At 36.8% G+C, this 26,926-nt stretch overlaps 1 protein-coding gene across 3 annotated transcripts in view; it reads right to left on the reverse strand.

Moving 5' to 3' along the window:
- SFR6 (sensitive to freezing 6) overlaps positions 1 to 20,362 on the reverse strand; it is a 230,608-nt gene extending 210,246 nt beyond the window's left edge. Inside the window, exons 1-3 of one of the 3 annotated variants that reach the window (XM_089981594.1) lie at positions 19,878 to 20,362; positions 19,444 to 19,512; positions 14,759 to 14,847 (exon numbers count right to left, since the gene is read on the reverse strand). In XM_089981594.1, coding sequence (XP_089837720.1) covers positions 14,759 to 14,847; positions 19,444 to 19,512; positions 19,878 to 20,206 — 487 coding nt within the window. In that variant the 5' untranslated portion in view covers positions 20,207 to 20,362. Of the gene's footprint in view, positions 1 to 14,262; positions 14,347 to 14,751; positions 14,848 to 19,443; positions 19,513 to 19,877 lie in introns of those variants that run through there. The other 2 variants (XM_089981595.1, XM_089981596.1) reach the window with 2 other exon arrangements.
- Positions 20,363 to 26,926: the final 6,564 nt, after the last annotated feature.

Below are 26,926 nucleotides of genomic sequence, written 5' to 3' on the forward strand. Positions count from 1 at the left end.
GGCTTAATGCAGATCCTTGATGTAACCCAACCGTTATAGGAAAATTGGTTGTCACCCCTCCACAAGTGCGGACATTGGTTACTACTCCTTCATACATATCTTTAATTATACTAATGTACTTGAGAGAAACACCTTTCTTCATCATTGTCCACCAGAGAACGTCCTTAGGTACTCTATCGTAAGCCTTCTCCAAATCAATAAAAACCATATGAAAATCTTTGTTCCTCTCTCTATTTCTCTCAATAAGTTGTCTAAGAAGATGTATAGCTTCCATAGTTGATCTTCCAGGCATAAAACCAAATTGATTCTCCGATATCATAACAATCTTCCTCAACCTAGACTCAATCACCCTCTCCCAAAGTTTCAGAGTATGACTCATGAGTTTTATACCACGATAGTTTGTGCAATCTTGTATATCACCCTTACAGTTGAAAAATGTCCTTCATGCTCCTTCATTTCCTCAAAGTTTACTTTCAGTGAGTTGTCTTACAAAAAAGCTAAACTGTAGAGTAATATTTGATCCTGTTGGTTGTCATTTTCAGGATTTGCTGACGAGGAAGAAGATTGGTGGAGGCTATGAAGAAAATGGAGTCTACTACTTATATCTTCTAGTGGGAAACAATTTTGCTGCAGTTGACTATTCTTCGAGTCCTATTGAGTGGCATTGTCGTCTTGATCATCCTTCATTGTCAAAGCTTCGTCATGTCATTCCTCAAATTCCGTCTACTACGTCATTTCAGTGTGAAGCATGTAAGTTGGGCAAGCATCATCGGAGTTCGTTTCCTTCTAGTCAGAGTCAGTCCAGTCATAAGGTCTTTGAACTTCTTCATGCGGATGTATGGGGTCCTAGTAAGATTCCTACTAGGACTCAATGTCGATATTATCTTGTTATTGTTGATGATTTTTCTAAGTTGTCTTGGGTGTTCCTAATAAAAGAAAGATCTGAAGTTCCTATTATTAAGTCATTGATTCTTGAAATAAAAACTCAGTTTGAATATGTTGTTAAGATTATCCGCGCTAATAATGCGCTTGAGTTTAAAACAAAAGCCTTGTTGCAATTTTATCAAGACCATGGCATTCAACCTCAAACCTCTTGTGCCTATACTTCCCAACAAAATGGGGTGGTTGAGCGAAAACACAGGCACCTTCTTGATGTATCATGTACCCTTATGATTCAATCCAATGTTCATGATTCCTATTGGGGGGATGTTGTTATCACAACTTGTTATTTGATCAACCGTATGCCTTCATCATCCATAGAAGATAAAATTCCTTTGCACATCATGAATCCCAATGCTCCTCTTTTCTCTTTCTCGCCCAAAGTATTTGGGTGTATTTACTTTGTGCACAGACTTGAACCTGATCGTGATAAATTAGCTGCTCAAGCAACTAAATGTATTTTTATAGGTTATCCAAAAAACCAAAAGGGGTATCGATGTTATGACCTGATTTCTCATTGAGAGTATGTCAGTGCGGATGTATCTTTCCTGGAGTCTGTTCCATATTATTCTCATACTGGATCTCAGATGCAAGTTGATCTAAATGACTCATTTCCCCTTCTTGTTCCTCCTTTCCCTTTGGAATTTGTACCTCCATTACCGGGTCCCACCCTACCTTCCTCACGGTTTCATAATCCCCCATTGGTATATATGCGTAGAGATCCACCTCCTCCTGAGCCTTCTCCTTCTTCTTCTCCTGAGGTAAGTGTTCCTGATCAGAGTGATCTTCATGTTGATGATAACAGGCCAATAGCTCTACGTAAGGGGACGCGACAATGTACCTTATATCTTATATCTCATTTTGTGGCCGATGCCAGAATTGGAAGTCAGATGAAAGCTTTTATTTCTGCCTTATCTGCTGAAATTATTCCTTTAAACTATCAATAGGCAGAGCTTGATAGTAGATGGACGCAGGCAATGCAAGAGGAAATGGATGCCTTATCGTCTCAACAGACGTGGGACCTGGTTAATCCCCTATTGGATACAGACATTGTTGGATGTAAATGGGTATATACCATTAAGTACAACTCAGATGGTTCTATTGAAAGATACAAGGTCAGATTAGTAGCAAAAGGTTATACTCAGACATATGGTGTTGATTTCTTTGAAACTTTCTCTCCTGTCGCACAGATAGGTACCATCCGTCTAGTTCTCTCAGTGGTTGTTCACCATGGATGGCGTCTATGTCAACTAGATGTGAAAAATGCATTTCTATATGGGGATTTGTCAAAAATAGTATAGATGCAGCAACCTCCTGGGTTCGAGGTTGAGGGGGAGTGTCAGAAGGTGTGCAGGTTAAAAAAGGCGATATATGGTCTGAAACAAAGTCCTCGTACATGGTTTCAAAAGTTGTTTAACGTGATGTCAAAGTTTGGCTTTAAGCGGTCAGCGTCAGACCACACATTATTTATTAAGAAAACTACCTCAGGTCTAGTTGTTATGGTGGTATATGTGGATGACATCATCCTTATAGGAGATGATATGAACGATATTGCAACTGCAAAGGCTCATCTTCAAAAACAATTTGTTACAAAAGACCTTGGTCCTCTTAGATATTTTCTGGGTATAGAAGTTGCCAGAAGCAGTGAAGGCTTGGTTTTGTCTCAACGTAAGTATGTTCTTGATTTATTAAAAGAAACAGGAATGTTGGGAGCCGAACCAACAAATATTCTCATGGATCACAAAGTTCAGTTGTTGGAAGAAGGGTCAAAACCTGTGGATAGCAAAAGTTATCGCTCTCTAGTAGGGAAGCTATTATATGTGACAGTGACTAGACCTGATATTGTTTTAGCAGTAAGCAAGGTTAGCCAATTTATGAAAAAACCGAATGAAGTACACTGGAATGTTGCAATGATGATTTTCAGGTACTTAAAATCTTTCCCTGGAAAAGGGTTATTATTCAAGAAAGGGGAAACCCTGGAGATAGTTGCTTACTCTGATGATGATTATGCTGGATCTGTTGAGGATAGGAAATCTACCACTAGATTTTGTGTGTTTATGGGAAGTAACTTAATTTCATGGAGAAGTAAGAAACAAACTGTGGTTGCTAGGTCGAGTGTCGAATCAGAATATAGGGCTACGGCCCAAACAGCAGCTGAATTGATGTGGGTTCGAAATGTACTAAATGATCTTCAAGTGAAGGTTTCATCTCCTATGGTGATGATGTGTGGTGACAAGGCAGCTACGTATATAGCAAATAATCCTGTGTTTCATGAGAGGACAAAACATATTGAAGTTGATTGCCACTATGTAAGAGATATGGTTCAAGCTGGTCATATCTCTACCAAGCATCTAAACTCGGAGGATCAAGTTGCAGATATGTTTACAAAGCCTTTTGCTAGGCCCAGTTTCTCAAAATGTTGCAGCAAGCCGAGTATGATTGACATCTATGCTCCAGCGGGGGAGTGTTAAGGCTAGTCGACCATTAGTTATTTTCAAGTGTTTTATCCTTAAAGTTATTTATTTACTCTTAAAAGATGGTTCTTTAGAATTTTTCATATAATAAGGGACCTACTTGTAATTTGTCTTTTAGGCTAACCTCTATTTAAACAAGAGGTGTTTAGCCCTAAAGCATCTCTCTCTCTCTCTCTCTCTCTCTCTCTCTCTCTCTCTCTCTCTCTCTCTCTCTCTCTCTCTCTCTCTTCCTGTGCAATATTGGATTTCTCCACGTTTATGTTGTTTTTAAACCTGACGATTTAACTGTTATTTTCTTGACCGTTATTAAATCTGATTACATGATGGTTTTTAAACCTGGAGGGGAGGGTGGTGTTGACTCAATGTAGTTTTGGTATAGCAAGAAAGTGGTGTCAATGGATGTTAATTTTCATTGGTGTCCTGGCATTAGGTAAAGATTCCTAGTGTTTCGATGGAATGTGAGTATTCCTGATATCGGTCGAAGAACAAATGTAGAACCCAGTAATAAAATACAAATTGTGTGTTAAGCTACAACTGGGAACCTAACTTGGTCTTCAAAAATTTTATGTCGGTTTTGAGTATCCGCAGGTTTAAGGTAAAGTGAAAACTAAACTTGTGTGAATTTAATAAGGACATGCATGCAAAAGCAACTCTGATAAATAACTTAATAACTAGTGTCCCAAAAATCATGTTTTTTCGAAAAAAGAGCAGTTTGTCGGTTTGGATGCGGATTTGGATCGAGTTGGATCCAATGGGTTTGGTCCAAATTAATATGGATCTGGACTCTATCCAAGACCCATATTAATTTGGATTTGGCCCAGCCCAAAATCTATTTTGGTTTTTGGAGTTGGAATTGGATCTTGGATCCGGATCTAAATCCAAATCCATGCCCAACATTTTTCTAGCTTTAAATTCAGTAACAAGCTTTAAATTAGAGTTAAATAAGGTTGAGAAGTCTCCTAAGTTATTTTGGCTATTTTTAGAAACTTTTAGATAATTATTAATTATTTAATAATAATTAATTAATTAATTTTAATTAATTCCGAATTTTATTTTTATGGCTAATTGGGACTTCTTAATGGAATCCTTACTCATGCCTAAAAAGGCTTAAAAAGTTTTAAGGGACTTTTGAAAAATTAGGAAACTTTGAAAAAAAGTCAAAACAAGAAAGTTGAAAAAAAATTAAAAAAATTGGGAGAGTCCTAAGGAGGCTACTCTCATTCTCCAGGCCATTTAGAGAGTGCGGGAGAAGGGGGAGTGCATAAACCCCTTTTTTCTTTATAAATAGCCTAAAAAAAAGAAGGAAAGGGAAAGGAAGAAAGAGAGAAGGAAAGAAAATAGAGGAAAAGAGAGGAAGGAGAGGAGGAGAGCTGCTCCAGCCCTCCACCCACGTTTTTCAACATTCACCCCTATTTTTCTTCACTTTTTTTATTCAAGGTATGGGTTTTCTCTCTTGAATCAAGTGAGAAATTGATATAGATTGGATTTCCATGCAATAATTTGATGAAAATCCATGAAAAAGGTGTTTAAAACCATATTGTTGTAAAAACACATGGAGGATGATTCATGGATCTTCCTCCATGGATGTATTTTAGATTCTTTTCATCATTTCAAAGAAATAAATTTATGTATATGGTATCTTTTTGCTAAAACAGAATTTTTACTTATGGTAGAGGTGTTTGTTTAGAGCTTCTTCTTGATGAATATCAATTTCCATGGATTTGTTTTGGTTTTATTCATCTTTTCATAAATAAAATTCTGTAATTGCTTAGTTTTACGATAAAACAAAATTTTTATCATGATAAAAATGGTGTATTATGAGTTTGTTTCTTAATGGATTCGATTTTCATGCTTTATCTGATGTGTTAAGAGTCATGGAGTGCACGTAGGCTTATGAAAGCATGCATATTTCAATACAAGTTTGCTAAGCATGATAAGGATCAATGCATCCTTGATCTCATTTTTTTGATATGAATGCATACTCATGGTAATACTAGTGTGCCATAAAAAAAGGTAATGAAAAATCGGCATAAACAAGTTTATGAATTTATGCAAATGCACACATGTTCTTGAATGTGAATATGCCTGTACATGTTTATTTGTATGTCTACGCTCCTAAGCATAGCTGACCGGAAAACAGCACTTGTATGGTAAACCTGGAATATGCATATATTTAAAAGTCCTGAAAAAAAATTGTATAGTGCATAACTGTTCAGTCTATGGAGATTCCCGCAGGCTGTTTGGGTATGGCCAAGCCTGGTAGCACTTGTCTGGTGCTGCCAGACTAGGCCGACCTGTCGAAGGCCCTGCTGGACCCGCCAGGCTAGCAGAACCGAGCCCAGCAGGTCGGTTCTGCCAGGCCTGCTGGGCAGCAAACTGTTAAAAAAATGAGATGACGAGAAAAAAAAATGAGTATTTAAACTTTTTCAGTTGGCTGGCAGCCCAGCCAAACCAGTCTCGGCTGGGCTGGTACAGGGTCTGTCAGGCCCAGCTAAACCCGGTTCGGCTGGGGCTGGGCCAGGTGACTGTGGACTTTCAAAAAAAAGATCTATAATTTTTTATGCTGGGCAGTTGGCCAGATCAGCCCCCAACCGACTGAGTTCGGCTGGACCAGATGTCTGAAAAAAAAATAAGACTGCATAAATTAATAGTATGGTGCCACTGCACTTTCTGAGAATGAACCAACGTCGGTTCAAATTGACTTGTAATAGGTACTTGCCTTTTGGGACTGCATACAGACTGAAAGCACTTAGCGGCATGCCAGAATAATGCAGTCATAACTGCAGTTTTGAATTCTATGATAACATGTGCATGTGCAATTGCAAGATACAAAAACAATGGTCCTAGATTATTAGGAGTAGGTAATAATCTATTAAGTCATGTTTTTTGATAAAACTTAAGAGTGTTAAATTTTTCCTCAATAAATGTTTACTTTTTATTTAAGCCATAGTACAATCTTATTTATCATAAGGTTTTGTTAATGAATCTATTTTGTTGGGATTTCTTCCACTTTAATGGAGTTTTTTCCTTCTTTGGGAGTGGTATATGTTTTTTGTTCAAACTCTCCTTAAGGAGCCTTTCGGTCCTTATAATCTTCTTGTGAGTATATACTCTTTTATGAAGATTTCATGATTGTTTATCATTTTTAAGTTGCAATAGTAGATTTCATAAGTTTTTCGAACTTCACCAACTTCACCGTTTAATTGCACCTTATGTCTTTCATAGTTAAGGCTTGTTTGTTCCAAATCGGTTCATACACATGATGTTGCTTAATATTTCATGTTATGTTGCATAGTAAGCCTTTTTTGGTGTACAAGACTTCTTTTGAAGATTAAGCATAATTCGTGTTTATGCAAAAATTGTTTTGATGGATTATATTGGACCTTTGATTCAATTTGTTAATCGGTCCTCTTTGTAAAAACTTTTATTTGGAAAATGATTCCTTATGTGTTTATTGCCCTTTTGTGGCATTTATGTTTGTCCATCACATGTTATTTAATGCATCATTTATTTGGCCTTAGTATTGTTGTATTAGAGATGTTTGTCGAGGTGAGTTATGGGCACCTCGTGTTGTATCATTTTTAGATTGTCCACCTAAAATATTATAGATGGTTGTTGAGGTGAGTTATGGGCACCTTGGGACTCTAAAATGATTGGTTATTTGATCTCTAATTATGAGTGTGTCACTCATTTTTTCTTGTGCCATTGATATTACGGATGCTTCTATGTAAATGTGATGGACATATGGTATTTGAAACCTTAAATGTTTTAAGGTATATTAAAATCAAGGGTTTTGGGATTATTGCCCAACCTTTTCTTGTTTATGAATCTTATGAGTGCATTTGCACATTTATGATTTTGTGTTCTTGTGTTTTTGCACAAGTATTCTAAGTGTTCTTGGTGTGTGTATGTTCACACATTTGTTCTCAAGAATTTTATTTTATCAATTATAGTATCTTGTTGAAGATATTTTTTACATGCATGTTATTGTTCTGAGAAATCATTTTAAAAGGAGTATTGTTTTATTCAAGGTTTATTTTCATTACAAGTTTATTGCCTCAAAGGTTTTTTTCCTTTTATGCCCATTATCTAAGTGTCATCATATGTAGACAAGAATTTTATTATACCTTCGTGTGTTTTTAGCCCTTTGTTGGCTTTTGCTCTCTTGGTCTAGTAGCTGAACACACTTGACTTCAGTGTTTTTATATGTAGACAAGGCACGTTGATTCATACCATGGTGTGTGATTTTTAGCCTATGTTGGCATTTGTGTTCTTGTTTTAGTCGCTTAGATGTATGCCCATGGTTGGCTTATTTCACTCATTTCAAGTGCCATCTTATGTAGACAAGATATGCATTGTGTTTTAGCCCATGGTTGGCTTATTACTCTTGTTCTAGTAGCTAAACATACTTGGTTTTAAGTGTATTTTTTACGTAGACAAGAGATACTTTTTAGTCCATGTTGGCATGTATTCTCTTGTTCTTGTCGTAGATGCACTTATTTCAAGTATTATTATATGTAGACAAGAGGTTCTTTTAGACACCTTTGTGTGTCTTTGGCCTTTAATGGCTTTATATTCTTGATCTAGTAGCTTATACACTTGATTTATGGGTTTTGGAGGACTAATGAGGAAGTTGTTTGTAATGGATAAACTATTGTTGAAATTTGCAAAATTTCATTCATGACTTGTGTTTTTCAAGTAACTCATATTTTTGATATGCATATCAAGTTGATTTCTTAGCATTTAATCTATATATTAAGTGCTTATGGCTTTTGCCACCCTTATATGCAAAATGTGGATTTTGTCAATTAAGTATGACTTTCATAAATGATTTTAAAACCTTGTAAACTCTTGGGTTTATTTTGCCTAAAGTATGCATGGAGACTTCGTTTCTCTTGTTTGAGACTTCATTACATGTTTAAAGCATGATCATTAATGAGTTCTTTGAGTATTAATTCATTTAATGATAAGTATATGCATATGCTCTTTATGGCCTTTTTTGGGCTCTCATTCAATAAAGCACATGTATTTTATGCCTCTTCGTAGGCTTCTTGTGATATGCCTTCGTGGATCATTTTGTTATTCCCCGTTATGGGGTTATATTTGTCCAATATTGAACCTTATGAATGCATTATGCATTCTTGCAATTTATTTTTGCATAATTTGCTTCCGCTCAGTTTGTTTTAACATGATGTATGATTTTGAAACTTTAAATGTCATTTCTGCATAATTTGCATAATTTCTAACATAGGTCATCCATAATTATGCTAGTTAGAAATGGTCCATTTGAGTAAAAGTGCAAAGATATGTTTTACTTGTTTCTTTGTTGATTCTCTACAGGATCGCTAAAGATGTGGAACATTAGATGCATCATTGATTCGATCGATGGGGAATTGGACTTGAAGACCTAGCTCAAACTATCATGAAGATGGAGTTTTTTTTTTCTTAAAGACTTTTGAAGAATTGGACTTCGTCTCAAGACTTCCCTTTGATTTTCCAAACTTTCGTGTTTTTCCCCGCAAAGTTTGAGGGGGGATGTTAAAATATGTGTATTATCGTCATTTGTAATCTCGTATATATTTATATTCATATATATATAGATACATATACATATATATATATATATGTATATGTATATGTATATATATATATGAATATAAATATATATTCTTTATTCACCCAAAAGGGTATTTCTGTAAATTACTGTTTTGCGCATATTCCACTTTGGAATATTGCTTGTAATTTTCCATTTTTATTTTTTATTTTTCTTCTTTTTTCCCTTTTTAATTTTTGGCTTTTGTGCCACATAGGGAGGCTCCCCAAAGAGTCGTTGGGGAGCCTCCAACGGTCACATATGTGACCGTTGGGGGCTCCCAACGACTCTCTTGGGAGCCCCCTTTGTGGCTCCTTTTCTTGCTTATAAATATGGGCTCTCCCCTTTGTATTTACGTACTTCTTGAGGGAGCTTATGCTCCATTGTAATGGGGTTTTTACCCCTTGTCCATTGTTTCTTCAATAATATGCAACTTATGACTTTATGTCATATTTTTCCCTTTTTATGGGTTTTATGGGTTAGCACATTATGTGCTTGTGTTGTTTCCCTTTAATGGGTATATTTGCACTTCACGTGCATAAGTAAGGGTTCATTATTGAACCCAATGTATTTCAACTCGCTTTCTAACACCTATGTCCAGATTTGCCAACAATGAATGATTAGGCTTCACGCATGTCAAAAATCTAGCGTTCACATGCTTATTATTGATTGATTATGCACGGTCAATATTTCTAATGTAATGTTACTTACATATGCATGTTGTGGGCACGTGAAAATCCTGAAATTTATATTGTTATGTATATGCATATTTGCATATTGAGCATAAGATGAGTCATGGAAAGAAACATGTATTTTGTATAACCATGTGAACACATGCATGTGAAAGTTGATATTCATGTACATTCTTGTTTAGTATGTAAGAATGTGCATTTGAAAGTACAACAACAACTACGCCTTCATCCGAAAACAATTGGGGTCGGCGATATGAACCAAAAAAGAAACTCATTCTGGGTCTTCCACATGAATCCTTCTCCTCCAATCATTTCTATCCAATGCCATGTCCTCAGTGAGGTTCAAAGCATTCATATCCTTTCCTATCATCTCCATCCATGTCTTCCTAGGCCTACCCCGACCTCTTTTAACTAATATATTTTTCCATTTCTCCGTCCTTCTAACTAGAGCATCATTAGGCCTTCGCCAAATATGTCCAAACCATCGTAAACGATTTTCTCTCATCTTATTTTTAATGGGTGCAACGCCTACCTTCTTACGTATCTCCTCATTCTGAATCTTATCTTTTATCGTATTTCCACACATCCATCTAAGCATACGCATCTCAGCTACACTCATTTTTTGAATATGATGTCTCTTGGCAGCCCAACATTCTGTACCATATAGTAAAGCGGGCCTAATAGTCGTCCTATAAAACTTTTCCTTCAACCGCAATGGCATTCTACGATCGCACAATACTCCAGTTGCACTTTTCCATTTCATCCACCCAACCTTTATCCTATGATTTACATCTCCATCAATTTCTCCATACTTTTGAATGATAGATCCCAAATATTTGAAACAATCATCCACTGGTATTTCGTGCTCACCAAGCTTCACTACACTGCCATCACTACTTTGTTGCTTACTAAACCGACATTCCATATATTGTCTTACTCTTACTCAACTTAAAACCTCTTGCTTCCAATGTTTGTCTCCATAATTCTAACTTAGCATTAACCCCAATTGTAGACTCATCAATCAAAACAATATCATCAGCAAACAACATACACCACGGCACATTTTCTTGAATTGATCTCGTAAGTTCATCCATCACTAAGGCAAATAAGAAAGGGTTTAAAGCAGATCCTTGATGTAACCCAACCGCTATAGGAAAATTGGTTGTCACCCCTCCACAAGTGCGGACATTGGTTACTACTCCTTCATACATATCTTTAATTATACTAATGTACTTGAGAGAAACACCTTTCTTCATCATTGTCCACCAGAGAACTGCATAAGAGGCATGCTCATGATGGTTTTTGTGTTATATGCATTGATGGTTAAAAGATTGATCATCATAGGTCGTGTGGGCCTTGAGTAGTGGATGCACTATGCTTATTTTTTTCTTATGCATCTCAAAAACCCACTTAATGTTTATTGAATTAATTACATTGTTTCTTGTGCCACGGGCTGTGGTCCCGCGATGGGTTTCGCATATTGATTTGCGAAACGTGTGTTATTGTTTTTTCATGTTGAATTGCAAAACAAAAATATTAAAATAGTAAAAAGATAAAAGAAGAGAACTGTGTAATGTACATTCTGAGATGTCTCGTCGAGAGTATGGGACTCTTGGAGTTGCGGTTTGAGGAAACTGAATGGATATAAAAACTCTGTGTGTATTGTTTTTGCCCCTGAACTCGATATTGAGGTTTTTTCTCCTGACCACGATTTTAGAGAGTTTCCGCCACTTTGTCTTGAGATTGGTGTGTAGACACAGCTGTTGTTTTGGTATATCAAAAAGTGGCACTTGTGAATGTTGTTTTTCCTGGTGTCCCGACATTAGATACTGATTTTTAATGTCCCAATGAATAGTGTTGTTTCCTGATATCAGTCGAGGGCTTTTTGGAACCTAGTAATAAAATACAACTTATGTACTAAGTTACCATATAAACCCTAATTGACCTCGAGAATTCTTACCTGTTTTGAGTATCTGCGGGCAATGATAATAATAAAAAGTGAAATTTAAATATGTATGTGCATCCTAATAGGGATATGCATATGAAAGAGAACTTAATTAAAGATAATAAATTATTCATGCATGTGCACTGAGATCATGCATTTTCTTGTTATGCATTATATCATGTTTCTTTACTTGTTCTGTATATTAAGTTCATGATATTGCATTTTGTTGCATAATGAATGTCTTTGCTGCTTATGAAATTATGAAAAGTGTTCTAGTAGCATCCTTTTAAATTATTGCATGACTCATATATGTATTCTTTATACTTATTTATTTCATTAGAGGGATTCATACGCAGAATTTCTTAGATTCTAGCACCCTACTTTTGATGTTTTTCGCAGCCTCAGATGCCGAGTGAGGTGACTTGCTCATGAGAAGAGTTACGAGGGGACTACACGACTGCTTGGCAGACTTCTATGGACAGCGTGACTCTTTATTTTTATTTTCTTTTATTCACTCTAATGTTCTGATTTATTTGTCTCATGACTCCATCATTTCTTAATTGAATAAAGTTGATTCAGTTTGGGATTGGTTTGAAGGATGGTGTGTAAGATCCCTTCTGGTTTTGTGGATGTGGAATAGAACTATAAAGGCCTCGGGTTTCTGGGAAACTTTTTGCAATTGATTTAAAAAAAAATCTGCATTTTTCAGTGGTATGAGTTGGGGTCGTTACATAAAATGCATTGGTGGTCAGATGGAAACCACTATAGGTCATGTGGGTCAGGAGAATGTGTTGCTCCAAGGTTTGTTTTATGCATTGCAAAATTCATTCTGAAATTATTGGCTTCTAATTTAATTGCATTGTTAAAATTGTAGCGGGCTAGGTCCCATGTTGGGTTTTGCATTTTGATTTGCAAAACAATTCTTGTGTAAAGAACTTGATTTTTGTTAAAAGGATAAAAGAGATAAACAATGTAATTAATTATGTTTCTAAATGTCTCTTCCACAGTGTGGGAATCCTGGATGGCAGTTTGGGGAAAATCGTGAGGATACTAAAACAACGTGTGTGATTGTGTCCCTGAACCGGATATGATGGTTCGCCTCCCAGCCACGGTTTTAGGGAGATTTCAAAAACTTTGCCTAGGAGTGGTGTTATAACACAACTGTTGTTATTGGTATACCAAGAAAGCGGTATCAGTGGATGTTGATTTCTCTTAAGTACCAACATTAGATGTTGATTTTTAATGTTACAATAAAAGGTATTGATTCATGATATCTGTCGAGGAACAAATGTGGAACCCAGTAATAAAATACAAATTGTGTATTAAGCTACAACTGGGAACCTATCTTGGACTTCGAGAATTGTTGTACCCATTTTTAGTTTTCGCGAATTTAATGAAAAGTGAAACTAAAATTATGTGCATTTAATAAAGACATGCATGCAAAAGAGAACTCTACTAATAACTTAATAATTTATTCATATATGTGCATTGAATCATGCATCTTTACTATTCTACATTAGTTCATGCATTATTACTTGTTCGTGTCTCATGTGAGAAATTGTTAGTGCATGACACTTGCTTTTAATCGCTCGAATGGTAAATGGATTATGAGATTGTTGTTATATTCGTCTGAATATTTTGCATGAATTTGATTTATGTTATTTTGTTTTTTGTTTTGATTTTTAGATAAATTCATAGAAAGAATCTCTGGTTCTTACCCGATGTTTTAAATGTTTTTCTCAGAACCTAGAGCTCAGTGATGGGGTCGACTGCACGTGGAGATTGCGAGATCATGTGACTAGTTCTAATGTTTCTTAAAAGTGTGGCTCTGGATTGCATACATTATTTTATTTATGTTCTATGACATTGATTTTATTGATTAATAAAGTTGGTTATTAGTTGGTTGATTCAATGTAAAGATCCCTTGCGGTTTGGTAGTTGTTAAGTTTGTGAGGCCCCGGATCCTTAGGTTTTGGTTTCTGCAATTGTTCTAAAAAAAATCACTTTTCACAAGAATAAGTTAGGGTCGTTACAAGAGACATTATATTAGAACACATCATAGTTAAAGAACTCTTCAGAATATGGCATGCAAACAACATACTGTATCTTTTTCTTGCTAAAATTCAATTAAAGAATATTCACCGCTACCCTTACATTTGAAATTAGGAATGGAAAAAAAAAGAAGTGATTCTTGAATCTTGACAACGCATGGAATTGATAAAACATTGAAAACTTAGGATTTGTTTTCGTGAAGATATGTAGTTGAAACAAGAGCAAACAATAACGAAAGAAATATTTCTTTCAAAATTTAAAAAGAAAATATTCAGGTGAAGGTCCCATATATCAAAGTACACAATCTCAAACAATTTTATAACCCCTTTGGTTGTGATAACTGACAGGGAAGAAAATAAGTTTTATGCAGTTGACAATTAGAACAGATTTCCCTGTTTGACTCTTTGATGAGACTGGACAAGGGTGTCAATTCCTTTGAAACAAGACTCCACAATCCAAGAACCAGAATACCTGAATGACCAATCCAAATATGTCGGCCTTTTTTATTTAATGCTCGAGCATCTGACACAAACACTAATGGTAATTAACACAAATTTCCATCATTACCCTTCAATGAATGAGCTCTTTATGTGAGAATCCTTCACAAAAGCCATCTCATAATCTGCCAAGTGCAATCCTACAGACTTTTTAGACGCTCTGCAAACAAATTTCTTAGGTGCTTCATTATATATGATGGCACATTTTAGAGACTCAATAAAACTTGTACACAATACGGAAAGCATGGCAGCTCTCTCTGAATAGCATAATATGCAAGTTAAGGAAGAAAAGTATCTAGCCTTTAATTATCTGATCATGCTGCGCACTTGCCAATCACAAGACAGCATTGACCTAGGTTAACTCACACTATAAAAAGAGAACAAATTTTAAGAATCAACACAATGTTCAAAAACTAAATAAGTGCATCTCCTCAAACCTTACAATTGCAGTTAGCGCGGATAGCAATAAATATTTCAAGATTAACATTATCAAGTACACAACAAAAACAAGCACAAAGCACAAATGACAGTACGAGCTTCACAAAGATACTAGAATTACCCCACACCTGCTGCAACATTGAATATGGCACTCTCAGTTGGTCTCTCAGGGTTCACTATATGTATGGGAATCCAAAATGGCGGCTTCACATTATAACTACAAAATGTGTTAGATCGAATACCAATAAATTGCAATGAAAGTTTTAAAGAGAAACAGAAGAATGTCCTGGCAAAGAATTTTATCACATAATCCAAACAGAAGAAGTATGTTACAACACAATGGCTGTGAATCCAACTTTAATAGGCATGGACAATAACCAGCATCAAGCCTGTGGATCATGATTCAGCAACGGACTATTAAACCAAAGACACCATTGCTTGTAATTGAAGACATGAAATTCTAAAACTAAAGAAATTATGTTGAGTACCTTTGAACCACGATCACAAATCTGCAATCAACTATGAAATCGGAGCCCAGATTGCTTTTAAATAAGGGCTTGCAAATGTTGAGTGTGGAAGGTCAAAGTAGGACAGTATGCTAATTAAAGGCAGTCTAATATTGGATGAGAATAAAAAACAATAGATAATGCTTTATGTTGAACATCACATAATATCCTTCATTGTCAATGCATTTAATAGCACAAGAACTTGCTAAAAGTTTTCTTCAATTTATTCAATGAATTAAATGGCAATTCATGAGTTTTACACACTTGACAACTATGGCAATTAACATTTCTAGATTCATGACATAAATGTGACTTAGGAATTAGAGAAAGGGAAACCAATCTCTCCATAAAGGAATGACTACAATGACCTAATCCACTATGCCAAACATCTAGCTCATTAGACTTGGGGATACTAAAGGAAAATGATCCAAAAGACAGGCAACTCCAGCTTCAATTTTGAAACCGACACTTTAAAGGCAAAGTCTTCTTTAAAGATATACATATTCTCAGGACTTTCTCCCTCAACGAACATCCTCATGTGAAGAACATGAACATACATAGAAAGGGGCACAAAAATGATGTGTGAATTTGTATCATCGACATAACTCAAGACAGAAACAAGGTTCTTTACAATATTTGGTACTAGTGTTGTCAATAACAATGTGAATCTGCCGATTCTTATCATATCAGCCAAAAGTGGATATGGTACAAGGTTGATTCGGCTTACTTTCTAAAAATTTTAAAAATGGTGATAATGTTTCTTAAATATTTGTTAATACTTTGAAATATTATTTTAATGTTTTATGATGTGTCATCTATTGGTTGAAAGTTGGCCGATTCAGTTCAAAATAGGAATCGGCCAATTCATTTGACGGCCCGATACGATATTTACAACATTGTTTGGTACACAAAGAACATCAAGAGTAATGAAACTGGGACCAAACAAAGGAATAGACACTCTTAGTGTGTGTGATAGAGTGACGAGATCCATTCCCAATAATAACACTATTCTTACCACGATAGGGAATCTATCTTAGAAATGTACTTGTGTCACCTATAACACGACCCCCCTGCTACCAAATTCACATACCAAACACCCTGATCATTTTGCTTCAAGTTGAGTCATGTAAATCTTTGTTCCCTTTATATTGATTTCCGCCATTGTCACATGGGTGCGGGTGCGGGTGCGGGTGCGGGTGCGGCGCAATTTCAAAAATTTTGAACACGGGGACTCGGCTATATATGTGTATATATATTTTTAAAAATATATATATATAACAATAATAAGACTCGGTCAAAGTTGTGCCCATTTGGGGACACGGCTATATATATAAATGATTTTTTTGGTTTTTTGCCCTAAAAATGAACAAAAATAGACTCGGTCAAAATTGACCGAGTCCAAAATATGGATGGACTCGGCCCCAATGCGTTGACCGAGTTCGACACTTGGTTGACCATGTCCGCCCTGTGTCCGAAGCCGCACCCGTGTTGGGGCGTGTCGACGCAGGTGAGTCAACCCCCTAGCCGAGTCCATGTGACATAGATTTCTGCTGGCTTGGGCCTTATTCTTTTCTAAACTTGAACCTTGCCCCTTATATGAACTTCACTTCAGCATTATAGAGCATGCCCACTTTTCTTGTATATATAGCATTTAAGTACCCTTTTTCCCAACTTATATTTCCAAGGGGCAGTATGTTAGGCAACGGCAACATGCCATGACCTCCCTGATTCCCAGTGCATCAATTGCCTCCCCAATAAGGTCCACCTCGATCTCGACCATGGCTCATTCTAGTGACCATTACATCCTGTAACTCTCTTAAAGTCCTAGATGAAGCTTCTGTCAAGCCATGAAGAGTCATCTCATACTGTAATAACTTTGCCCCTTAAGTCTTCAAAACTAGGAAGAACTAAACAACACTGTAATTCAAAGCATTAAGAGTTTGTTGTGGCTTATCTTTATCCGACACTTCACGCCCTATTAATGTCAACTAATATGTAATGCCCTTAACTTCATTGAGATATTCCATAATCATCATGAAATCTTTCCTCAAAAGCTGAAACTCTTTCAAAAACATCACTCTCGACTCTAAAATATGACAGTAAGTCTGGATTAACCTACCACATAACTCCATCATCATGCAATTGCCAGGTATCCCAGTAAGAACTTCTTGGGACAAGGTAGACGTAATATATGCTAGCAATGCCTAGTCCTTCTTCATCAAAGCAACATATTGTGGGATCTTGACTTATATGGATGTGATGACCTCTTTATCATCATTCCATTTACGAGAATGTAGTGAGGTGGAACCAAGATTAATCTATAAATATGCCCAGAAATATCCTGACTCCAGGTAAATGGATTAATCTGCCTCTTCCAAGTAAGGAGATTAGAATTGTTTAATTTTTCAGAGACAAGTTGACGCAAGAAGGTGAAGGACAAAGGTTGAAAAGAATTAGGTTCCACCGAAGAAGGTAATTAAGAAAGAACAATAAGAACAAAGGTAAATAAAGGATAATAACCCACAATTCACAAAAGAAGTGACTAAAAATCCCACAATCTCAAAACCAAGAATCCCAGGACCTATAACTGAATATAGCGCACCATAGCACTAAAGATAATAACCAAAATAATTGAACTTGCAAACAGAATGGACACACACTGTTTGCTTTTTTTTTCTCTTTAAGATCAGCAGTATAAAGACATCAGGTCTGATTATTCAATCTGATTTCTAAACATAAGAAAATCAACACCCCTCTTTAGATGATATAACTTCAAGGAATATGGGATAAAGAGATGGTCATGGATTGGAAGAGGAAACAGATTTGTATTAAAAAAAGAAGACAGCAGACAATTAAAAAGGGTCACCAGAACATACATACATATATATTGCAATAATGTGACCCAAAAAATAAATATCGAGTGAAAACAGATAAGAATACCCACAGCAATATTGCAATCAGATGTGCATATATTGCGGTATGTTAACAACAAAGAAAATGACAAACATTTTTTAACACAAACAGTAATATTGCAATCAGATATGCATATGAAAGCAGTAAAATGGATTCTAAGGTATTTGAAGGGACACCTTGGGTGATTGATTGTTTTATAGGAGAAGAGACCAGAGGGAAAATCTTTTAATTGTCATAGACTATTCAGATGCTGACTGGATAGGAGATCCAGATGAAAGATCAGTTTTCGTTTATTGCATCTGTTGGGGTAATTTAGTGTCTTGGTCAAGTCGTAACTCGATCAAGTAATGAAGTTGAATACCAAGCTATGTTAGCAGCTGCTTCAGAATTGACAAGGATAAGAAGTTTATAATATGAACTAGATGAAACAGTCCCTATAATAATTTTATTCTGCGACAATGAGAGTGCCATCAAGATCTCCTTGAATCATGTTCATCATGAAAACACCAAGCACATAGATATTAATCAACACTTCATTAGAAGCAAAATTGAAGATGGGAAACTTGAAGCAAGATTCATTGGCTCAGAAAACCAAATAGCATATCTCTTCACAAAAGGCTTGACGAAGCAAAGGTTTTGGTACTTGTAGTCCAAGTTGTCTATGGTGATTATCATGTATAACTTGAGGGAGGCTACCAAGGAATAACGCTGACTGGATCTGGATATTGGATCAAAATCCAGATTCGTTGTCCAGATCCAGCATACAGGGAATTGATGTCTCTTGCTGTCCCATTTATGTATGTCTTTTATTTGGGAAGGTTTTCTATTTGTATAAGTTTTCTTATTTGTGTATGTCTCTCTTATTGAGAGAGTTGTTGTATTTGGTAATGATGAATTTGGAACCAACAAACAATATTTGTACAGTGATCATTCCTCATTGTGTTGTACTTTAGGCTTACGAGACTTTATTCATACCTTTTGTTTCTCCCGTCTTGAGTCTTCTCAATCAAAATAGAGATGGTTTAGGGAGTTCAAGACTTGAGTTTTCTTATCTGTTACTGGTTCTGTTTTGCGTCAAGACTAATTTTGCACATTATGTCTCCTGTCTGCTTCAATCATCTGCAATTAGTGGTGGGCATTGGGATAAACAAATGAAGGACTCGGCAGGGCCGCAAAGGCCATTTGGGCTTAAAGCACAGCCAAAGTGTTCACAACTAAGACAAGTGGGATGACAGTCGGGAAATCAGTGGATAAACTCCAAGATTGTGGATTGTGTTATTCCAATTCAAAAGAAAAAGCATTAAGAGTGATAAAAAAAAAAGAAATTACATAACATGCGAGCAATTAAATATGTAGGAAAACAAAAAATAAGAGTCAGGTAAATGAGACCAAACCTCGGAAGTCTTGCACAGGTCTCCGCTGCACACGCAATAATATTCAATCTCCCGCACCAAGCAACGGCACTGCCCATCGAAGACAGTTAACAACAAATAACCATAGTTAGTAATAGCCTGCAAGGCCACAATCTTATTCCCAGGCCTAAGCTTACAACTCATTTCCAGCAGAATTCGTGTCCCGCCAGATCCCAGCACTGATTTGATGTACAAAGAGCAACCAATGGCAGAATCACAAACAAGAAACTAGAAATTTTCCAACCATCGATTTTTGCTCCGTAACCAACAATTGTCCAACGCCAATAGGCAAAGTCATTGCTTAGAAAACTAGAGACAAGCTAGGGCACTATCCTGAACTCGACAAGACCTCGAAAACCGCTAAATTTCAACTAAGCAAACAAGAACGTCATGCCCAATGGCAGTGAAAGACAAACCTGAAATTCCTGCAGAGCTCGGGAACACTCATCTTGTGCCGAAGATTCTCGTCTGGCTGCTTCAGCCTTACGCGGAAGACTGTCGCCGGAGACTGACCGTCGTCCTCCATGGAAGCAGTGGCGGACGATTCCTTCTTCTTGTCCATCTCTTCTTGAACTAAGGCCGACTGGGCAGCAGAGGCAGCAACGCCAGCAGCGTTGGCGAGAGGCTCTCCTTTGTCCGCAGCAGCGGCGGAGCCGTTGTCGGACTCCTCCTCCTTGTCTTTGTGAAGTGGGGCGGAGCCGACCGTGGTGGTGGTGGTGTTGTTGGGAATGGAATTCATGTTCATGCTTGGGGATAAAAAGGGGGGGTATGGGGAGAGGAGGGCTGAAGGGTTGGGCCGGATGACTTGGGGATGGGGAACAAATCCTAATTAATTGTTTAGGCTAAAGTGGAGGGGGGAAAGTCGCCATTGATAGAGACAGGCATCGCTGTAGAAGGAACCTTGGAGCGTTTTGTTTTGTTTTGTTTTGTTTTACGTTCCCTCGCCCTCCCCTTCATTCCTCCATCCCCGTGCTCAGATACCTAATGCCCCTGTCAAGGCTCTCTGTCAACTCTCTCTCCCTCTCGCTTCCCCAGTGGACTGAGCGAGTAGATGCGAACGACGAGCTTCCCAAGAGGGAAACTTGAGCGACTCGTTTTTTTTTTCTTCCCCAGTGGAACATCGGTGAGGGCTCGTTACTTGGCTTCGCTTTCACTCCACGTTCATCTGGTTGGCCGGCTTGTAAATGTCGGTCATTAAGTTGATGAGACGTCACGAGTTCCAAATCCGCAAGCAATGTTTTTAGCGCAAGGTCAAGGCCGATTGTACTTCCTGTCATGTTGAGCAAAGAAGACACCAAAAGTTTTGGCAGCCAATGTTATTTAAATATTTGCAAAAAGTGATATCGGTTTCCCATCAGCTGAATTAGGTTATATGTTTGCGAGCGTCACTTATATAAGCACGTAGGGCTCGGTGTAATACTCGTGAATTTTATCAAATAAATAAACTTGAAATTTATGTACTTAAGCTGGAACAAGGATAATTTTTTTGTTGTATTTGTTATTCATATTCGAATATGAGATATTGTGTTGGGATCTTGAATATCGGATCCATAATATCCTATGCAGATCTTTGATATTTTATTTGGATCTTAGATATCGGGTCATTAAATTGATATTTAATAATAGATTACGGTCAAATCGATCGGCTCTCTAGTATTGGATCCAAGATGAAGAAAGTGGATCCATGAAGTTTAAATCAGATTCTTAATAAGAAAAATTCTATATCGGACTTATAATACCTTATGGGAGTTCGTAATAGTCTATGCGACGTTCGAATCCACAATACTGCATTTGGATCCTGAACAAAGGAGATTATATTTGACAAGGATCCAAGTGAAATTTTTATGTTTGGATCCACATTGCTTTAATTGGATCTCAAGTATTGGATATTTTGAAATTTTAATGGAGACTGCACATTGGAAACCTTAAGGCCCAACTAAAAATTTACTTTTAGATCCATAATAGTAGTCTAGATCCATGTATGATAATTTGAATCCATAGTTCCAAAATCATAGTATAAAGAAAACCTTGGATTCTTAGATCTGGATCTCTTATAGAGATTTATAAATAAAGCGGATCCTGAATCCATAACAGGTTATGTCAATTTTTGGATAACATAAATGAATCCATAGTAATTCAATTTGGATCCTTATTCAAAATTTTAAATATTAACACCTTAAAAATCTAAAAGAAGATATGGATCCATCCATGTATCTGAATAGGCTAAGAGTGAACCCAAACAATAAGTTGGTCACGAGTCACGAGTCCAAGGGCTCTGCGTGGTTGGTAGGAGTTGCGAGTGCACGTCTCTTTGTGGTGGAACGTTGTAGGTTCAAACCCAAGGTACATTGAATAATTATCGGTGGGGTTGTGCCTAACCCCGGCTTGCCTTTTAAAAAAAAATCCTCCTTGAACTGTGAACGTGAGAGCGAGAGCGAGAGAGATAACGAGAGGTAAGGGAAGAAAGACAAAAGAGAAAGTGTTGAGGAGATGGTGTTAAAAAGGAAAACGCGTGAAGGGAAATCGGTTAGAGAGAGAGGATGGGTGAAGGAGGTAAATCGTGGAGGAGATGGGGAAGATCGAGGGTGGGAGAGATCGGGGGTCGGTTACCCCATTTCCCTCCAATGGTTGCGTGAAAGCCTGCAGCCCCCCCCCCCACACTTTAAAGTAAACCCTATTTAGGATTTTATGAACACCCCAAATTTTTCAAAGTTTTGTAAAAATGACCATTTTGCCTCTGACCCCATTTTCTGAGGAAATCAGAACTAATTTTCAGTTGTTCTTCGGATTTTCTGGATCAAATTCCATTCAAACGTGATTTCGGAGCCGAACCCAGTGTTTTAAATCCAAATTTGAGCCTCGTTGTCCAATTTCCAAATTAAAATTATAAAAATACCAAAAAATGGCTTTGAATGGCTCGGGCAGTTCGTCCGGCATCCTGTTGGATCCGCAACTCTATATTTCTCGATTCGAGGTTGTAAACCTCGAATATTTCCTCAAAATCCAGATCCAAACGCATTTTCTGAAGAAATTTCCCCCAAAATAGCTTTGAATTCTCAGAAAAAACTCTCTTTTGTAAATATTTTACAAAAACACAAAAAAAATAGTTTAATCTTTGGTTTCTCGTAAAACTTTAGGATTTTATTCTAAAAATGCAAAAAAATGGAAAAATAACACAAAAACCAAAAAAATGGAAAAATTATGAGAAAAACAAATGAGTCTAAGCTTTTAAAATAATTTTTTGCTAAAAACATCATTTTGAAAACTCTTTTATGAAAATTCTTTTTTTGAAAAAGCCCCCCATTACGAATATTTTTTATGGTTTTCGAGAGCTTTCGCAAAAGGACCGCCCTCTCACTGCCTCTTCACGAAACCCTCACCGAAACCCTCTCTCACTCTCAGTCGCACTCTCTCCCTCTCTCTGCTTCGCCCATCGCTAACCTCCTCTGCCCATTTCCCTCCTCCTCCGCTCATCTTCAACGATCCTCCTTCCCGAACCTTCGTCCCCCTCCTTAAGAGGGGTACGATGAGGAAACCCTAGGGCACCCGTTATCACCCCCGCACCTATCATCTTTTCTCCTGGGCGAAAACCCTTCCTCATCTTTCTTTCCCTCTGGCGCCTTCCCGCAAGCTGCAGAAGGTTGGCTATCCTTGCAAGGATCTTCAGCATTCGTAACACTCTGAAAAGCTTCCCTATGGTTGGACAAAGGAGATCAAAAACCTCCAACGACCACTACGATTCCCTTTGTTTGGACGAAGGAGATCAAAACTTCCAATGGTCGCCTACGGTAAGTACTCTTCTCCTTCATTTTCTAATTTCCCATTTGGTTTTCCTGTTTTGGGCCCCATTAACGCACTCCCAGTGGTTTTGGGTTGCTTGTGCAACATCAAGCTACCCCCGTGCAACACCAAGAGGAACGGATGCATTCCAACATTCTCTTTTGTTTTATAAGTTATTTATTTTATCCTGTTTATAATATCAATTTACTTAGTTGATCGAAAGCCTCTTTTCCTGCTGATTCTCGATTTCTGCTTTCATTTTTCCTCTGCAAATTTTCAATCTCCTGCTTACATTTTTTTTTTAGAACTCGATTCCCCATTTCTAGTTGGTCATTGCGTTCAGGTTGGGCGAACACGGTAACTTCTCGTAATTTTCATTATAGCACCCTGTTGTAGCAGGAGTCTGTGTTTTCATTTCCCTTAAACCGCTGGTTTACTATCCTTTCTTTTGATTTATTGTTAATTTTGTTTATCGATGTCATTTTCTGGATGTTTCATTTTCATCATTAGTTGTGCATGGGTCATATGTCGCGACATGTAGGTTTTTAACACCCCTGTGTTCCGATCCTCATTTTACTCATCCGCCACTCACCACTCCCTTTGCCATCTCAGTGGTTGGCATATGGATCCGAAAGAGTTCAGATTCCCTAGCTTGGTACTTAATATTCTCATAATGAAGCTACAGGGAAAGGTATCTCGCATCCCTGATGCAGGATGAAATTTGATCGGCTCTCCTTTTGTTGGTCAAGTGATGGCTATACTCAGAGAGATTGGAGGAAGAATGGTGGCTTTGATATGCAGATCCATTCCTGTAGGAAAATTGCTATTACAGTATTGTTGGGGAGAGATACAAGGTGGTAATTCTTTAAGGATAACATCATCAACTGGAAGTGAGAATAAGAGACAGAGGGTCTACAATGCAATGTTTCATATTCCATGGAGATGTGAACTTGTGTTGCCATTGTTCTGTGTATTTTCAATATCAAATTACCTTGTTCTTATGCTTTGTGCTGGTAATGTACAATATTTTTATGCAGTTATTAAACTACAAGTATGGATTTTCATGATGTGGATTATCTCATTCTTCTTGCTACTGGGATTGTTATGATTTTGAAGGAGAAGCAATTCAATTTGTGATTTGGCATGTGCAATTGGAACAATCAATTTGCAAATTAGCTGGTTGTTATGTGACTAGCTTGGCCTATTTCGTGATGGCCCTGAGTTGGACCTACGAATCTTCATGGACATTGCTAACTGGTATATCAAGTCATTGGTTTCTCGAGTTTGCTCTTAGTTGACTAATGTTATTTTTAGATTTTTGCAATAAATTTTCTTTCTAAATGAACCATTAGCTATTCTTAGCACATGAAAATTATTACTGAAGGCCCCAACTCTAAGATTGAGTATGTCAGTTCTTTCTTTTGATTTAATGTTCATATGTTCTGCATTCACAGTCTCTGATGCATTCAATTCTGTACAGCTAATCGATGTTGGCTTCATTGTCTGTCTTGATTCTTTTTCTTTCATTATTAACGATCATGCCAACTCATATACTTATGACCTTCTGGAGATTCTTAAATATAAGGCAATTGCAGAGGCCATGTGCAGCAGAATTATCAGATTTTAGTTCCTTTGTGTTGATTTGCGCAAATATGTTGTTGCAAGCGATAGGTATCAACCTTATGTATCATATCCTAGAGATGTTTTGACAAACTGTGCCAATCATTTGGTGGGGGTATTGTGCAAATTTTGTCTAAATTCTGCAGAGGGGTTTGCAAGCTGTTCACCAGAAAATATGACATTTGACCCTATGAGATTCATTTTTGGACCAACAATAGTTGTTATTTCATTCATTGTCCATTCATTTATCTTGCTAGCTCAGGTGCTCATTGACATCATCAAGCATTCCTTCCTGGCAGAAATCAATGATATTAAGCCTGAAGTTTATTCTGAGTTTCTGGAAGATCTCTACAAACAGCATACGGCCATCCGGGCCAGGAGCTCATGACAAAATTCGATAGTGCTACGACATTCCTCCCTTCATTACAGCTAATTCCCAACCTCAGCATTAATCAAGGCATTTGTTGTTAAAGGATAGTACTAGGAAGGTTCGCTAGACTTGCTGCTGAAATTCATGCGCCAACTCCAAGGGAATGTCGACACTTTGAAGAGACAACTGGAGTCAGAGCCACATCTCAGACAGCGGGGGGGCTCTGTTCATGAGTTTGACAAATTTGGATGCTTTCACAACTCATAGATTCCCTCACAACCTCTTGCACCTATACCCCTGTACAACGTTGTACCTATAGCAAGTTCGTACCATCTTTTTTTTTTTGCACCATCACAACACTGCTCTGCACCATTACACTTTCATTCTTATGTCCTCACTGTTACACCTCCTAACACACCATACTTACCTTACCATGCTCCATTTCACCTTATGCTGCCTATCTATTACTATCACCGCCCCAAATGCACCTTTCCATTACATATACTTTTCTTTCCAAGCATGCATTCCTAATTGTACACATCACATGAAATTTCTCATTTAGCTTAGATGCAACATTTAGGTTCTACACACACATCCTTCATCTAGCTTAGCGATCGCCCTCTTAGCTAAAAGCTCATGCATTCTCATATGTAGTTTTTTCACAAGCTATTGATATATATATGTACCTATATGTACATATACCCGTATACATATATATATGTATATATATATGTCATTTTCCATCATTTTTATATATATCTTGTCATATGTGCATTTCACCATTGATTTCCATGAGATATGTGCGATTTCTTTCTATTTCATATTAATCAAAGTTTTTGCATGAAATATGTGGAAAAGATCATTATTGGGAGTTGTAAATTCAATTTTATGTGTTGTAATAGTTAGGTCTTAATGAGAATTTACATTTCCTGTTTTAGATAGAATGAATGAGCATTATAAATATCATGAATTGCTTGTTTTCATGCATTTTGCCTTTATTTATCAAATTCTCACAAATGGCAACACGAATGACACGTGCACCATTTCGTAAGAGGTAATTAATTCTAAGTTGATAATTTACATCAATGGCCATAGTGAGGATGTAAATAAGACTTAGGATTTTTATCTTTTATAAAATAACACTAGATCCACACTGGACCCCTTTTTTATCATAGTTTCTTTAAATATATTTTTTCTTTTATCAGAATTTAATTTAAAATTAATTCAATATATATACCAATGGCCATAGTCAAGGTATATTAAGAGTTAATTTCATTTTAAATTCTATAAAAGCACCACAAATATATTTTATTCTTCACTTGAATTTAAATGTGGCTATTATATAATACATTCAATGACCATAGTCAGGGATGCATTATATCTTCAACCTCGTTCTTAATTCATTTAAAGAATGAAATATGCTTTTCAAATCCAATTTCAAAGTTATTTAAATTCATTCATCGTTTAGGATAGAATTACATCATATTTTAAAAAATTCTTTTAAAAAACCCAAGTGGTTTTGAACATCTTTCTTCAAATTTCTATTTCAAATTCCAATTCTATCTCAATTTCAAAGTCCAATTTGACTTTGGAATTTCAAAACCATTTTATCTTCAAAACTCTAAAATTCCAATTCAATTCAAAAATTCAATTTAAACTTTGAAATTTCTTATTCATTCTCAAAATCAAGTTCAT

This window comes from Nuphar pumila, chromosome 11, assembly GCF_984573655.1.
Source record: "Nuphar pumila chromosome 11, dmNupPumi1.hap1.1, whole genome shotgun sequence".
Classification (NCBI taxonomy): domain Eukaryota; kingdom Viridiplantae; phylum Streptophyta; class Magnoliopsida; order Nymphaeales; family Nymphaeaceae; genus Nuphar; species Nuphar pumila.